Here is an 18233-nt window from a genome sequence, read left to right as displayed (position 1 = left end):
TATGGGTAGAACTCAAATATAAAGGTGCAGTCACGCATGGGATTATATTATAGGCTTCCCAATAATAAGTAGGTGATAGAGGACCAGATATATAGTTAGATTACAGAAAAATGCAAAAACTATGGGTTGTCGTAGTGGGCAACTTAATTCCCAATATTATCTGGACCTTGTTTACTGTAAAAAGCTTCAACATGGTAGGATCTTTTAGGTGTATCCAAAAGGATTTCTTGAAACAGTACGTGGATAGTCCAACTTAAGGACTATATTGGGTTTTGTATTAGTAAATAAGCCTTGCCAGGTAACTGGTAGAAGAGCATTTTGGGAGCTCCATATGTTTTAAGATGGCTATGATGAATAAGGATAAATCTGGACTACGGGGGAAGGTACTAAATTGGGGTAAGGCAGATTACCCCATTAATAGGCAAGTTACAGAGAGTAAATTGGGAAAAGTGGTTGTTGGGTAAGTTCACATCTGACGTGAGAGCTATTTAAAGGCCAGCTGATCGATGTCCAGGACTGGCATATTCTAGTAAGAAGGATAAAGGATAACAAGGTAAGGAAACCTTGGATGAACAAAGGGATTGTTAATTTGGTTAAAAGAGAAAGGAATTGATATGGTAGACAGATGAAATCAGACATGGTCTTTGAGGAATTTAAAACAAGCAATAAAGAACTTAAGTGGACAATTAGAAGGGCTAAAAGGAGCCATGAGGAGTCATTGGCGAGATGGATTAAGGAAAATCCACAGCCTTTTAAAATGCACATTGAAAACAAGAAGGGAACCATGGAGAATCGCTCGCGGCTAACAGGGAATTTATGCTTGGAGTCAGAGGGTTTAGGTGAAGTACTAAATGAGCACTTTGCATCTGTATTCAACAAGGACCAGGGATGGAGGACAGAGAGAACAGTGTGGGGAAGACTAATATGCTTGGACAATTCGAGATTAAGAAGGTCTTGAAGCGTATTAAGGTGGATAATACTAACTATCCCAGTTATTGAGATAGGCAAGAGAGGAATTTGCAGGGCCTTTGTATCTTCACTTGCCAGAGGCGAGGTCCCAGAGGACTGGAGAGCAGCCTATGTTTTCCTTTAAGAAGAGAAGTAGAGATATATCACTCACAACACATTAAGGGTTTTGCCATAAACTGTATTTTCTCTCACCTTATATTTAACCTCTCAAAGTGCAACACCTCACACTTGTTCGTGTTAAACTCCATCTGCAATTTCTCTGCCTATTTCTGCAGCGGATCTATATCCCACTGTGTGTTCTGACAGCTTTCCTCATTGTCTGCAACGCCTTCAATTTTGTTGATATCAGCAAACATACTCACCAACCCATCTACATTTACGTCCAGGTCATTCATATATATCAGAAACAGCAGAGATCACTGCAGCACTCCACCGGTCACAGACATGCCGCCAGAATGTATTTATTTTACCACAGCACTCTGTCTTCTTCGAATAAGCGAGTTCTGAATCCAAGTCATCATGAATCACGTACATCTTAGTCTTCTGGATCAGCTTGCAATGAGGGACCTTTATCAAAAGCCTTACCACAATCCATGTACACAATATCCAACACCCCACCTTCATCAATCTTTTTCATCACCTGCTCAAAAACGCAATCAAGTTGGTTAAACATGACCTGCTGAGGCATTTAAGAGGCTTTAGTTTGACAAATTGATATGGAGGGTGATGGAGGAAATGGATCACATGCACGCAGAAGAAATTAAATTGGCATCAGACATTGTGAGCTGAAGGACTTTTCATTATGCTGTACTGATCTGTATACTATCAAGTTGGGAAAATAGTGGAATGGATGAATATTCTATTTCATAACAGTTGCACAAATTCTACAAAATAATTAAAATGAATTGTGAATTGCATTTAATTGACAGATGAGTACAAAATATATTTGTGGAGGTTTTGATTTCATATAGAAGGAACACTCGTGGCTTGTATTTTGTGAGCTAATATAAGAGTAGAACAGAATACAGGAGAGCTTTGTGCTTGATTGTTAGTGACAATTGTTTATCCAGTTAGCAAGGATGACATCATGTGATACAAATTTCAAAATGAATTAACTCTTTGTCTTTTTATTTCTTACCATCTTTATGCAACTATTCTGCAGATCGGAGCAGTCACAAAAAGGGTAAAAGATAACTGCATTTGACATGAATTATCCTATATAGCTGAGAGAGAACACCTAGGAAAACAAATGGCAGTGCAAATAGTCCCTAAAAAGTGGAAATACTCAGCAGATCAGATAGTATTTTGATTTATGTTCATAAGTTATAACCATATAACCATATAACAATTACAGCACCGAAACAGGCCATCTCGGCCCTACAAGTCCGTGCCGAACAACTTTTTTCCCCTTAGTCCCACCTGCCTGCACTCATACCATAACCCTCCATTCCCTTCTCATCCATATGCCTATCCAATTTATTTTTAATTGATACCAATGAACCTGCCTCCACCACTTCAACTGGAAGCTCATTCCACACAGCTACCACTCTCTGAGTAAAGAAGTTCCCCCTCATATTACCCCTAAACTTCTGTCCCTTAATTCTGAAGTCATGTCCTCTTGTTTGAATCTTCCCTATTCTCAAAGGGGAAAAGCTTGTCCACATCAACTCTGTCTATCCCTCTCATCATTTTAAAGACCTCTATCAAGTCCCCCCTTAACCTTCTGCGCTCCAGAGAATAAAGACCTAACTTATTAAACTATCTCTGTAACTTAGTTGTTGAGTTCTCTGAACAGATTTAGGCCATTCGGCCCATCAAATTCACTCTGGTATTCGATCATGGCTGATCTATCTTTCCCTCTCAACCCCATTCTCCTGCCTTTGCCCCATAATCCCTGACACCCTTACAAATCAAGAATCTGTCAATCTCTGCCTTTAAAATATTAATTGACTTGGCTGTCACAGCCATTTGTGGCAATTAATTCCACAGGTTCACCACCCTCTGACTAAAGAAATTTATCCTCATCTCCTTTCTAAAGGTACATCCTTTAACTTTGGATCAGCAGTTTTTATACAGCCATTGTTCAGAGATTGGTTAATTTGGTTACAATATCCTCTCAATGTTAGCAAGATGAAGGAGCTAGTTCTTGATTTCAAGAAGCAGGGTGGTGTACATGCACCAATCAGCCTCTGATGCAGAAGTGGAAAATGTTGATAGCTTCAAGATCCTTGGCATTGGTATTACCTCCGATCTGTCATGGGCCAACCCCATTAACCTGACAACCAATTGGACACATCTATATCTCTACTTCCCACCATTGACTCCATCGACACATTACGCTGCTCTCAGAAAAGCAACCAACACAATCAAAGACTTGTCCCATGTCGGTCATTCTTCCTCCTCCTTGATCCTGTGCAACAGAAGGCACAGATGCTTGAAAAGGTGCACCACCAGACTCTGGAACAGGCTCTTCCCCTCTGTTATCAGACTTCCAAATGCTAGGATACTGTTGGTTTCACCTTTACAGAATACACAATTACATTATGTGTAACAGTTGTCGCATGGTGTCCACCAGTGACCTGGTTGGCACAGTAAGTGCACGTATTTCTTATTCCTTTCTATGTTTATGAATACCACATGGAACAATAAAATTGCAAACGCCGTTTACCCGATCTTGTAGTAGAATACTGCATCCATCTGAGTGGACACCGCAACGCGCATTACACATCATACACACAAACGTACGTTGCGGTGGACACTAAAAGGTTTGGTGTCCCAGAAAATGAACGTTATATTATTAGCAAAAACCAAACATTTTAACCAATGTGATCTAAACGGTACATTACCTTATGGATTTGAGCTAAATCGATGGCCGATGATTCGTCAGAATGTTTGATTTGGTCTGATTTTTTAGTAAGTAAAATGTCTCTGTAACAGAGATTTGTCTGTCATGAAAAAAGTTTATGATTTTCGATCTTGAAGTTATCTAATTTATATCTGTTATTTATAAGGTGTCACATGATGAGTAGATTTTTGTTAAGACAGTGTATTGGTGTAAAAAAACGGAATAATAATCTTGTTCCTCAAAATCTCTCCAGTATTGCAAAAAGGCACATATACATCTGAAATATAGTCAATGGTGTTTATGTACCCTTGAGTCTGGTTCAACATTTATAAGGAAGATTATGATTTTGTATATTCAGCCTTATTTACTTTATTGGCCATACCCTCTGCCATTGCCTTTGTTTCACAAAAGCCGACAGTTTGGGTTTCAAAATGCTCAATTTAGTATATCTGGGTATCCACTGCCCACTGAGTTAGAGGAATTCTGAAGATCTACATACATTGGTTTACCCAAATAAATTTATTCTAGTCTCACTCTTAAATGACCAATGCCTAAGCCTTTAGACAACTTTATCGAGCTGGAGAACTCCAGGAGGAGGGAACAGTTACTTGACAAATCTCCTGTCAACTCATAGATTATTGTATGTCTTTTGAACTTGGTGAGTATTGCCATTCAAACCTAATATCAGTTCATAGCACAATTAATTGCCTCATCCTAGTATTCAATCTACTGGGCTTGGGCTGAACTATTTACAAGGCAAGGTAAAAGCAGGCCAAAACAGCGCACCATATGATTGATAATTACAATCCTGTACAATCTCAACAAGACTTTCATTATCTTGTACCACTAAAGAGGACAATTGGCTTCTTAATTGCCTGCTCTATCTGAACATTTCTGCACAGTTCCTTCCCTCTAACACCTACGTTTAGTTATTTCTCACCTGCCCTTTTCTAGCATAGTCTCATTTTTCCATCTGCCGTTTTAAGGAGTTTGAAGGCAGAGGAGGATCATATTTACAAGGGGAGCTAATCGTACGGTGTTTCTTTTGACTAGCTTCTCAAACCATTATTTATTACTGATAGTTTAGCAAAGGTTTTCTCTTCAAATGCAATTAGGCTCCAATATTATTTAAATCCTTTACAGAGTAATACATTGTAATATGCATTTATTCCTTGGTCAGAATGGAATATAAAAATCACCTGGAAAAGTTGCTTTTCTTTCTTTTCATTTTATCTAATTGTGTAATATAATCAGCAAGTTTGGTAACATGATTTTTGTTTGTAAAACAATGCGGTGGTTTAGGAGGAGAGTGCTGCCTTACAGCCTCAGAGGGTTAGATCCTGAAAAAGGGTGCTCTCTATATGGAGTTTGTATGATCTCCCTGTGACCACGTGGGTTTTCTCCAGGTGCTCCGGTTTCCTCCCACATTCCAAAGACGTACAGGTTGTGGGTTAACTGGCTTTGGTAAAAATTGTAAAATTGTCCCTAGTGTATAGGATAGTGTTAGTGTAAGGGTGATCGCTGGTAGGCCTGTTTCTGCACTGTATCTCTAAAGCCTAACTTGACATCTCATTTAAAATCGGTCGGGTCAGCATTATGCTTTAGAAAGAAACACGTTCCAATATTCAGCTCTGTAGGGCTCATTGTTTGGAAGCTGCTCCCAACGTGGTATCTGTTGGACACTCAAACCATTCATTAAGGGAGCCCATAAATGGGGCCTTGTCACAATTGTGCAGAAGAGGCAGATATGATATTGAGTAATATTTAATGCCAATTGAGCACTTTCACTGCCAACTGAACTATAGTTCTGCAGCAGGAGAAATCCAACTGTTTAAAGGAATCACCATGCATTTATATTGCTGATTTGTTTTCTATTGACCTTGCTGTAATTCAATAAACATTTTTTTTCTCTCCAACTTGTTTTAATGGCTGTAGTCAACAGAGCATTATGTACTAAGTGCCGAAGGAATTTGTCTTCAATCTTTTGCACATGTCATTTGGTTCCAGGAACACACGAGATAGCATTTGCAATACATGGCTGCATGAATTTGATAGGAAGGAATGATCAAGTGGGCATAAAGCACAGACCTAGGATGTACTCACTGAAATCTGCCATTTGCTGCAGCCACGACTGCAAGGCAAAGATTGTTTTGTCAGTTACTGTTTCGTGCCTTTGTCAGCCTGCAAGCGAGGATATTTGCAATATATCGCAGTTTGCCTTCTCCTGTTGCATAAGGAAGGTATCTGATGTATGCTATTACATGCCTATTCAGAAGCCCGATGGGATTTTTTCCATCTGGAGCATCACAATCAGGTTTGCTTCATTCTGCATTGAAACTATAATAAATCAAGATATGGCAAATTAATGTTAATGACATGGCTTTTGGTAGTGTTTATGAAATGAAAAGCATTAAAATATGTGAATAATGGTTCAACTTATCTATATCTATCTATACGTAACTAAAACTAATCTTGTTATCTTCCGATTTGCATTGTTCTTACATTTGCGCAAAAATGGTACACGATCACACTACGATTCTTTGCCACCTTACTCACCACTCTCCTGTGCTGAAAGTGCAACACGTTTTGTTCCGATCGGTGGTATATTTTAAAAGTTATTAAGGTTTAAAAATCTTTAAAACTGCACATGCGTAGATTGGTCTCCTCTCCTGCCAGTCACCGCAGGGACAGCAACACCCCTTCCTGCACCATCGCCGCACTGATTTGCTGCGTCCGCAGAGTCACCAGCGGTGTCTGCCTCTGCTTGACGTTGCCCGGCGCGGTTTCCGGTCGGCGTGGATTCCGGTCAGCACGACATCCGATTGGCACGTCCTCCAGTTGACGTGGCCTCCAGTCAAGGCAACCTCCGGTCAGAGGAGCGGCAACCTGGGGAGGTGAGGAGGGAGAGTGGGGGAATTGAGGGAGAGGAGGGGGTAGGGAGAGAAACTGGGGGAGGTGAGGAGGGAGTCTGGTGGGATTGAGGGAGAAGAGGGGGTAGGGAGGGAGAGGGGAAAAGTGGGGGAGGTGAGGTGGGGGAGGAGGGGGGATAAAGGGAGAGGAGGCGGTACGGAAGGGAGAAGGGTGATGAGGGAGGGAGGGACTGAGGGTGGGGGAATGGAGAGGTGAGGGAGGGATTGGGGGAAGGTAGGTGGAAAGGGGAAAGAGGGAGATGGTGAGGGTCAGGAGGGGGGACTATGGAAGGGTGAGTGGGAAATAGAGGGAGAGGAGGGATAGTGGTGAGCATAGGGGAGGTGAGGACTGGGGAGGTGGGGGATAGGAGGGGAGTATGGAGGGGAGAGGAGATATGGAGGGAGCGAGGGTTACTGAAGGTAGAGCAAAGGAGAAGTGAGAGGGATTATGGGAGGGAAGTTCAAGTTCACATTTATTTTTCACATGCACAAATTAAGGTACAGTGACATGAGTAATCATGCAGCCATATAATCAAAAATAGCACAATACACAATAGAATTCAACATAAACATCCACCACAGTGTAATCACCATTCTTCACTGTGATGGAAGGCAATAATGTTCAGTCAATACTCCTCCTTTGTTCACGGTGGTCGGAGCCATGAACGGTAGTCGCCGCCGGATGCCCGCAGCCCCAGCTCCACGATGTTGGGAGTCGGCGGCCACAGCGCTCCAGAGCTTACTGCAAGGCGACCCGGTAAGGCATTGCCTGCTCCCCGCTGGTATCCCAGCGCTGTGGCCGCCGACTCCCAACATCGCGGAGCTGGGGCTGCGGGCGTCCGGCCACGGGCCGCGCTGGATTTGGAGCGCCGCGCAGCCAGGGGTAGAGTTCGCCGGGGTCGGAGCTCCAACCGGCGCCACCCGCGGCCGGACGCCCGCAGCTCCAGCTCCGCGATGTTGGGAGTCGGCGGCCACAGCGCTCCGGAGCTTACTGCACGGCGACCTGGTAAGGCATTGCCCGCTCCCTGCCTCTCCGACCAGGTAGGGGACTAAGAATTAAAGTTTCCCCCCTCCCCCCCCCCCCCCCCCCCCCCCCACCACATAAAATCCCTCCAAACTAACTGATTAACATTTAAGCAATGATTTGCAATGATTCCCCGGTCTCCGGGGAGGAGGCAGCCGCTCCAGACTTTTCAAGCCGCCCGCGTTACCTACCTAATCTACGCTAAAAATCTTCCATTCCGAAATCCGAGAAGTGTCTGGTCCCAAGGCTTCCGGATAAAAGGTTGTGTACCTGTATATCCATAAATGTGTAATATAAGCACTATATTAACAATATTTCAGACTGCTATAATAATGTGTTATTTAAATGCCAGAAAGTTACTGTATTTGTGGTTAGTCAGATTTTACATTTAAACTCATCTAAACTAAGACAAACTTCTAATATGTGGAAATCTTTCAGATATTGTATGTGGCTGCTTTTAATTTGATGCTCTATGGTTTACCATCTATATTGATTAATAACTGGGTGTAGGTGTCTATGAATCCTATTTGGTGTTAATTGTTAATGGTGTTAAGAAAATCAGCACAGTGGTTTTTAATAATGAATGACCTATGCAATAATTAGTATTATTGAGTTTATTTTTGAGTTATGGAGATCTATCTGCCTTGAGATACCCTTTACCAATAGTCATTCAAGTCCAAGGAAAACAAAACGTGTTGAAATTAAAAACTGTTTGCATGTAAAGCGATTTTCCTACGCATTTAAATTGATAATTTAAATTTGAACGATGGAGTAGTTTTATGATTTTTATTCTTTGCTTTTCCATAAAGTGCTGTTTTATTCAATTAAAATGCCCTTAAAAGGGCTGCTTACATTAAAATTGACAATGCAACAAGCCTTAGGCCAGGTCAGCATATGGCTTAGACTTGTATAGATTTGACCTCTTTACTCTCTGTTATCTGGATTAAATGTGGCCTTGATTATTCGTTATGTCATCATGAATAAACTCATTTTGCAAAAGGATGGCAAGGAAAGGGCACAGAAATAATCCTGGGGCGCAAACACAGCTCCATTAGCAGATGAACACATGGTTGCATTTGTCATCTATTGAATGGAATAAGCTCCAGGAATTTAATTAAATTGGTCTACTGTTGTATAAGGGCATGGGGTGTTTATCATGTAGGATGTATAATGATTATGTTCTAGTTCCAATGTGCAGTTATTGTCATTATTAATGCTTGGCTGAAAAGACATGAATTGTGTGCAGCTAAAATGTGCTACATTTGGTATCTGCATTTATTTATGTTATTCTAAAGATTCATACTTTTTTTTGTCCCAGCGTGAAATACTGCAAGGAAGTACAATTCTTGCAGACCTCTCAGGAATTCAAAATATACATTAATTTGTTCACTTGCAAAATAAATCAATTTATAAAAAATAGTTTTGGCCGTCATGAAAATGTTTCTGCACTGACAGTGATCCCCTTTGTAAAACCTTATTTAAATAATCAAGGAAAGTGGAAATGAGGTTCTGTTTGTTCTCTGATTGTTCTGTTTTTTTCTTGTGGGATGTGGCCAAATTTGATGGACTGATTTGAGATAGAAACATAATATATCATTTCTGTCATTGTATTATTTAATTGTATTGTCATTGTATTATTAACAAGCAGTTAAACATACAGTGCATTCAGAAAGTGTTCAGAACATTTCACTTTTTCCACATTTTGTTACGTTACAGCCTTATTTTAAAATAGATTCATTCATTTTTTTTATCGTCAATCTACACTCAATACCCCAGAATGAAGAAGCGAAAATAGGTGTTTAGAAATTTTTGCAAAGTAATTAAAAATAAATCTGAAATATCATATAAGTATTCAGACCCTTTGCTATGACAATCAAAATTGAGCTTAGGTTCATCCTGTTTCCATTGATTATCCTTGAGATGTTTCTACAATGTGATTGGAGTCCACCAGTGGTAAATTAAATTGATTGGTCATGATTTGGAAAAGAACACACCTGTTTATATAAGGTCTATATAAGGTCCCACAGTTGACAGTGCATGTCAAGGCAAAAATCAAGCCATGAAGACGAAGGAATTGCCCATAGACCTCCGAGACTTCCGAGATCTCCGAGTTACTCCAGCATTTTGTGTCTATCTTCAGTGTAAACCAGCATCTGCAGTTTCTTCCTATACATAATTACAATCAAGCTGTCCACAATGTACAGATACAGGCTGAAGGGCATATTATTTAGAGCAAGATAAAGTTGGAATGAAGGCAGTTCAAAGGTCTCTAGACGGTGAGAGGATGGTTGAGTTGCACAATAACAGCTGGGATACGCTGTTATTGCTTGCGTAAAGGTATCTTGCATAAAGGTAGACACTAAATGCTGCAGTAACTTAGCGGGACAGGCAGCATCTCTAGAGAGAATGAATAGGTGACGTTTCGGGTCGAGACCCTTCAGACTGATGGCAGGGGATTGGGCAGAACAGAGATAGAAAATAGTCATAGACAGTAAGGCTGGTGGGAGAACTGGAAAGGGGGAGGGGATGGAGAGAGAGCGAAAGCAAGGGCTATTTGAAGTTGGAGAAGTTAATGTTCATACTGTACAGGATACTGAGTTGGATGATCAGACATGATCATATTGAATGGCGGTGCAGGCTCGAAGGGCCGAATGGCCTACTCCTGCACCTATTTTCTATGTTTCTATGAGACAGGATTGTGTCGAGACACAGATCTGGGGAAGGGTATAAAACAATTTCTGCGGTATTGCAGGCCCCGAAGAGCACAGTGGCCTCCGTCATTCTTAAATGGAAGAACTTTGGAACCACCAGGACTCTTCATAGAGCTGGCCATCTGACCAAACTGAGCAATCGGGGAAGAAGGGCCTCGGTCAGGGAGGTGACCAAGAACCCGATGGTCACTCTGACATAGCTCCAGAGTTCCTCTGTGGAGATGGGAGAACCTTCCAGGAAGACAACTATATCTGCAGCACTCCACCAATCAGGCCTTTATGGTAGAGTGGCCAGATGGAAGCCACTCCTCAGTAAAAGTCACATGGCAGCCCGCTTGGAGTTTGCCAAAAGGCACCTAAAGGACTCTCAGATCATGAGAAATAAGATTCTCTGGTCTGATGAAACCAGGATTGACCTCTTTGGCCTGAATGCCAAGCGTCACATCTAGAGGAAACCAGGCACTGCTCATCACCTGGCCAATACCATACCTACGGTGAAGCATGGTGGTGGCAGCATCATGCTGTGGGGATGTTTTTCAGCAGCAGGAACTGGGAGACTAGTCAGGATCGAGGGAAAGATGAGCGGAGCAAAGTACGGAGAGATTCTTGATGTAAACCTGCTCCAGAGCATTCTGGACCTCAGACTGGAGCAGTGGTTCGCCTTCCAACAGGACAATGACCCTAAGCACACAGCCAAGACAATGCAGGAGTAGCTTCATGACAAGTCTGTGAATGCCCTTGAGTGGCCCAGCCAGAGCCCCCGGACTTGAACCCAATTGAACATCTCTGGAGGGACCTGAAAATAGCTGTGCATCGACACTCCCCATTCAACCTGACAGCTTGAGAGGACCTGCAGAGAAGAATGAGAGCAAATACCCAAATACAGGCATGCCAAGTTTGTAGCATCATACTCAAGAAGACTTGAGGCTCTAATTGCTGCCTCCGGTGCCTCAACAAATTACTGAGTAAAGGGTCTGAATACTTATGTAAATGTGATATTTCAGTTATTTATTTTTAATTACTGCCATTGGATCCATTGGTTTGGTTCGGCAACTTGAGCGTCCAGGAGCAGAAAAGAATGCAGAAAGTTGTGACCACTGCCCAGTCCATCATTGGCTCTGACTTCCCTACCATCGAAGGGATCTATCGCAGTCGCTGCCTCAAAAAGGCTGTCAACATCATCAAGGACCCACACCAACCTGGCCATACACTCATCTCTCCGCTGCCATCAGGTAGAAGGTACAGGAGCCTGAAATCTTCAACATCCAGGTTCATGAACAGCTTCTTCTGAACAGCTTCTTCCCCACAGCCATCAGGCTATTAAACTCGCCATCAAACAAAGTCTGAACTATAGCAGCCTTTGGACTTTATCTGTTTATTTATGTGTATATATATGGTCTACGCTATATAGACACACTGAACTGTTCTGTATGTATGCTTACTATATTCTGATGTACTGCAGCAAGCAGGAATTTCATTGTCCTATCTGGGACACATGACAATAAACTCTCTTGACTTGACTTGAATTAATTTGCAAACATTTCAAACACCTGTTTTCGCTTTTTTATTATGGGGTACTGTGTGTAGATTAAATTTAATCCATTTTAAGGCTGTAACGCAACAAAATGTGGAAAAAGTGAAGGGGTCTGAATACTTTCTGAATGCACTATAAAATATCAAAGCAAAAACTATCGGGCAAGATATAGTTGGTGCCTTGAAATGAGAATTAACTTTTGAATGGAATCTCAGATAGCATGACTTCCACATGGAATAAGAACGTTCTTTACATTTCATCAATGTTTCAAGAGTGCATGTAATGAGAAAATAGAACTAGATTTATTGCTCACTTTAAATCACCCGAACTAAATGTGATAAATGTGTTCATTCTGTATCACAAAACTGGTACGATGCAGAAAAGGAAATGTTACTGAAAAAGTAGACACAAAGAACTGCAGATGCTGTTTTATTTTTTTTTAAGTGCTGGAGTAACTTAGGCAGCATCTCTGGAAAACATGAATGGGCAATGTTTCGGGTCAGGACCCTTCTTTAGACTGATTGTAGTGGGGGGAGAAAAGAGGTGGCGTTGCGACCAAGTCTGGCAATTGATTGGTGGACACAGGTGATGAGGGGGGGGGGGGGGGGGGGGGGGGGGGTGATTAGCAGGTGGTTGGACAAAGGCCAGAAATTAGAAGGGAAAGTGTGAGATAAAGATAGAAGATGTGCGAAATGTGAAGTCAGAGTGAGGGTTACTGGTATAAGTTACTGGGGGAACAATGCTATTTCATAAAGCAAAGAATCAATTTTCAACAGCAAGTCCCTATGTAGGTTACTTCTGAATTGTGTTTTTTTTTTTAAATATGTCCATGTCTGGAAATGCAAGTTTTTCTTCAGTCAAAAGATGCAGGCTTTATAGAGAAATTAAGACCCATAATTGTAAAGTTATTATTACACATCAGCTGAAGTAATCTGTAAAATGAAATTTTGACTGCTGAAATATCTTCTTTCTACAGGATTTCAGTACATCCTTGTGCTTTCAAGTTAAAACAGCAGAATGAATAAATCAGACTCCCAAGTAACTGAAGGGGGACTCAACGTCACTCTTACTATCCGTCTACTAATGCATGGAAAGGTACAGTGTGATCATCAACAAATAGTTATACAAAATTGAGAATGCACGATATTAGTACTGACTTAAAATAATTAAACCTGTCCTCTTAGTAAAAGGATTAAGGCTGTTTGTACCATATAATTAATAGTTGTTTTAGTTGATAATGGTATGTAGCACTTATTTACAATGTCTCATTTTATGCATAACATACTGCAATACATTTCTCATAAGAAATCACCCCCGATGGTTGAGATTGTTTAGTAAATATTTAAATAATATAGTCCAGAGAGGGTTCTGGATATGATTCTGAATCTCAACTTACCCAAGAATTATGGTACAACTATTGCTTTAGTGCCTTATTTTAGGAAGGAGAAAATCAGCAGCAGTTCTTACTCCTGCAGATAGCAATTGCCTTTGCTGTTTGCTAGTTCCCTGGCACTATTCCTTTCTCTATTGAATTTTTGTATATGGATATTAGTGCCTCATGTTATCAGTCTCATTTTTTCTCTTTCTTCTGCTGTTATTTTTTAATATCCTCGCAGGAGAAGATCTCCTTTAGAAAGCCCTTCGCACAGATGGTCTGGGTCTCTAACTTCATGCTGCTCTGTGATGGAGGTATTGTTATTGGTCAAGCCATCTCATTTCTTTCCCTCTCATCTTCCAAAGTGTTCCATGACACAATGTTTTATACTGCAACACAGTTGACAACCAACATGATTTGCTCTCACTAGTAGAAAGTAGCAAGTTAAATATTAGGCATTTCATGAACTTGAACCCATAACCATCTTCTTTTAAATCAGGTGGTTATAAAATGTTCAGAAATTGTGCCTTTATTCTGATGGACCTTCACCATTTGATGCTAAATCAAATCTGAGAAAACAACAGGAAGGGGAACAGTTGGGCAATGTTGTGTATCAAGTATTTGAATGTGAAAGCACTAAAATATATCTTAACTGATGGTAATGAAAATGTGTAGTTTCTGACAGAAGGCAAAACAGCAATGGTCAAGTAAACAAGGTGGAAGAAGCATTACAACGTTGAACCTAAGATGAGATACTTGCAATTAAAGCATTTTTCTGTGGTCAAATTTGTCATATACACAAGTACATTGAGGTGCAGATACAATTAAAAATTTGCTTCCAGCAGCATCACAAGTGGATGGAATGAGACAGCACACAAAAACATATACAAATTCCATATGTGGAAAAAAAAGACTAAAAAAACAGAGGTGGTCTTTAGTATTTCATAGTCAAGGTAGGTTTAGGGTTTTGAAGGTTTGTTCTGGAACCTGATAATTCAAGAAAAATAGAAGGGGATCATTGACGGCAGCACCTCAAAACATTCTCAATAGTGGGGAGGGCTGTCCAGAATGGAATAATTAATCATTTCCACCACTCACTGCAGCCATTGTGTTCCTGTGCTTTCAAATGTCTGCATCAGGCTATGATGCAATCAGTCAATACAGTTTCTTTTTTTTTCACTTAAATTTTTATTGATTTTTAAGAGATATTTTCAAAACAGTGCAACACCATCACCATAAATAAAACAAAGTAAGAAAACCACCAATCAAAATAAAAAAATAAGTAGATGGTGGGGGGGAAGAAGTAAATAAATTAAAAAAAATTGGAATAAGACCGTGTGGTTCACTTACCAAATTAAAAAAAGAAAAACCATTACATTGATTAGTTATCTGGAGATAATTCAACATTCATACAAACATACCATCTAGTTCTACATAACGCAATCTTCCCATATCTAGCTCGGCATTTATCTATTTGATGTCATGGCTCAAATAATCAGTCCATTTTTCCCAGATCTTCTCAAATGAATTCTCCTTGACTCTCAATGAATATGTCAATTTCTCCATATTAAAGATGTCTCGCACAATTTCTAACCACTGTTCTTGTTTTGGACTTTTTTCCATTAAGCCACTGCCTGGTAATGGCCTTCTTACTTGCTGCAAGCAAAACTTTAATCAAATATGTATCTATTTTTACACTATCTTTAATACGCCCCAGATACATCACAGGGCAGGTATTTGGGATTTTATAACCCAAGATATTATTTACAGCTGCATTAACATTTTCCCAGTATGGCCTTATCTTTACACAGTTCCAGAAAATATGCGAGTGGTCTGCCTCCGTACTCCCACACAGCATCCAACAGTGTTGTTGGACAGCAAGTTGTCTGCTTTTTATTTTGGGTGTTATAAAAAAGCGAGATAGATTCTTCCAGCAAAATTCTCTCCATACTAGTGAGCTTGTGGATGAACATTGTGTTTCACACATTTGATACCATTCTTCTTCTTTTATTTGAATCTTTAATTCTGCTTCCCATTTTGTTTTTATGTAGAGCGTTGATTCTCCCCCGCTTTCCACCAGAGCTTGGTAGAAAGCAGAGATGACCCGAGACCCCTTCTGTTTGTATGCATCCACAATCACCTTGATCACATTATTTGAAGTTTCATCTAGTTCTGGCCTTATCTCTTTTATAAAGTAGTCTCTTAATTGCAAGTATCTAAAAAAATCTTTGTTTTCGAGACCATACTTTAAATCTTGGAAGCTCTTAAACTCGCCATTTTCTGAAACTGTATACATTGCCATTTTGTGCCCATTCTTTGAATTTTGAATCATACACCCCTGGCTTAAACTTTGAGTCATATGCGAACCACTTCAATGCGTGAACCCCTCTTTTAAATTTGTATTTTTCCACTATAACATTCCATATTTCTAACGTAGATGCTACTATTGGATCCATAGCATGTCTCAAAGGCCCTCTCAGATAATTGTCTCCCACCAAAATCTGGGTCTGGTAACCCTGTATCTCCCTTTCCATTTCTTTCCATCGAGATTCATAATCAGGTCAACACCAACAAGCCAGAGGTCTGAGTTGAGCTGCATAAAAGTATTTCTTCAGATTTGGTAAAGCCATTCCACCCTTGCTTTTCGGCAGTTGAAGTGTTGTTAATTTTATTCTTGGTTTTTTGCTATTCCAAATGAATCTAGAGATCATTTTATCCCAAGCTATGAATTTATCTCGGGGAACATTAATTGGGAGAGATTGTAATAAATGTAGTAGTTTAGGTAGGATATTCATTTATACCATTTGTATGCTGGCACTGAAGTCTAGAGGAAGGGTCGACCACCTCTCAACATCCTTTTTGATGTTTTCTTCAATTTTGTTATAATTAATTTCAAACAAGTTGGAAAGTGTTTTGGTTATAGTTACACCAAGATACTGCATTGTTTAGTGTTCCATTTCAGATTATATGCATCTCTGATTTGTTGGGATGGAGAATAATTGAATGAAAGAATTTGTGTTTTTGTTATATTCAATTTATACCCTGAGTAAGCACACGGCATTGGGGGTCCAGTATTGATGTGGATAGAGAACTGTCTGGCAAACAGGAAGCAAAGAGTAGGAGTAAACGGGTCCTTTTCACAATGGCAGGCAGTGACTAGTGGGGTACCGCAAGGCTCAGTGCTGGGACCCCAGCTATTTACAATATATATTAATGATCTGGATGAGGGAATTGAAGGCAATATCTCCAGGTTTGCGGATGACACTAAACTGGGGGGGCAGTGTTAGCTGCGAGGAGGATGCTAGGAGACGGCAAGGTGACTTGGATAGGCTGGGTGAGTGGGCAAATGTTTGGCAGATGCAGTTTAATGTGGATAAATGTGAGGTTATCCATTTTGGTGGCAAAAATGGGAAAGCAGACTATTATCTAAATGGTGGCCGATTGGGAAAGGGGGAGATGCAGCGAGACCTGGGTGTCATGGTACACCAGTCATTGAAGGTAGGCATGCAGGTGCAGCAGGCAGTAAAGAAAGCGAATGGTATGTTGGCTTTCATAGCAAGAGGATTTGAGTATAGGAGCAGGGAGGTTCTACTGAAGTTGTACAGGGTCTTGGTGAGACCACAGCTGGAGTATTGCGTGCAGTTTTGATCTCCAAATCTGAGGAAGGACATTATTGCCATAGAGGGAGTGCAGAGAAGGTTCACCAGACTGATTCCTGGGATGTCAGGACTGTCTTATGAAGAAAGACTGGATAGACTTGGTTTATACTCTCTAGAATTTAGGAGATTGAGAGTGGATCTTATAGAAACTTACAAAATTCTTAAGGGGTTGGACAGGCTAGATGCAGGAAGATTGTTCCCGATGTTGGGGAAGTCCAGGACAAGGGGTCACAGCTTAAGGATAAGGGGGAAATCCTTTAAAACCGAGATGATGAGAACCTTTTTCACACAGAGAGTGGTGAATCTCTGGAACTATCTGCCACAGAGGGTAGTTGAGGCCAGTTCATTGGCTATATTTAAGAGGGAGTTAGATGTGGCCCTTGTGGCCAAGGGGATCAGAGGGTATGGAGAGAAGGCAGGTACGGGATACTGAGTTGGATGATCAGCCATGATCATATTGAATGGCGGTGCAGGCTCGAAGGGCCGAATGGCCTACTCCTGCACCTAATTTCTATGTTTCTATGAGTAGTATCCATATGTTTCAAATAGGTTCATTAGATCTGGTCATTCAAGAAAAATACAGTTTCTACGTGCATCTTTAGAAGTTGGCCAAAGTATTCGGTAACATGCTGAAACTTCTTAAACTTCCAAGAAATAGAGGTCTGGAGTGCCACCTTTGTGTTTGCATTTATGTGCTGGGCCCGAGATGTCAATGGCCAGTAATTGGAAGGTAGTAATTTGAACTAACTTTTTCCACCATCGATCCACCAGTGAACATATGTTGACTTCATCTTTCTGAATTCAATGATTAATTCCTTGATTTTGTTGATGCTGAACAAGAGGTTGTTGTACGGCCGTAGATGGCGGCGTTCTCTCAGAAATTGCAGCACTGTCGGCCAAAAGCGGCCAAGATCAGAGATTTAGTAATATAGATGACAATTTAGAAATAAATCTCTTTAGGTTTCTGCCTGCCAATTCCATTGTTGCATATCTTGTGCATCTGGGTGAATAGTAAAGGGAGGGACATGATATAAATGGCTAATTTACCAAGGCCCTGCTCAGAAGAGATTTGTGGGCAGACAATTTACCTTTTAGAGTGAAGCTACACAGGAGTTGAGAGGGGGAAACAAGATGCAAAAGAAATAGACCTTTGTTGCATCACTTCTATCCCCTTCCCCCCCATCAACCTCACTATTCAGTGACAAAT

The 18233-nt window shown here is 40.8% G+C and overlaps 1 protein-coding gene across 13 annotated transcripts in view; it reads left to right on the top strand.

The window, feature by feature from the left end:
• Positions 1-18233, top strand: part of zgc:110045 (uncharacterized protein LOC664755 homolog) — a 156920-nt gene that overhangs the window by 85073 nt on the left and 53614 nt on the right. For 7 of the 13 annotated variants that reach the window (XM_055657666.1, XM_055657647.1, XM_055657629.1 and 4 more), the window contains one exon: positions 12969-13087. In XM_055657666.1, coding sequence (XP_055513641.1) covers positions 13010-13087 — 78 coding nt within the window. In that variant the 5' untranslated portion in view covers positions 12969-13009. Of the gene's footprint in view, positions 1-12968; positions 13088-13608; positions 13682-18233 lie in introns of all 13 variants that reach the window. The other 6 variants (XM_055657675.1, XM_055657656.1, XM_055657638.1 and 3 more) reach the window with 1 other exon arrangement.

Source organism: Leucoraja erinacea, chromosome 2 (genome assembly GCF_028641065.1).
Source record: "Leucoraja erinacea ecotype New England chromosome 2, Leri_hhj_1, whole genome shotgun sequence".
Lineage (NCBI taxonomy): Eukaryota > Metazoa > Chordata > Chondrichthyes > Rajiformes > Rajidae > Leucoraja > Leucoraja erinaceus.
The sequence above is the reverse complement of the archived record's forward strand: the minus strand, read 5'-3'. Positions and strand labels throughout refer to the sequence as shown.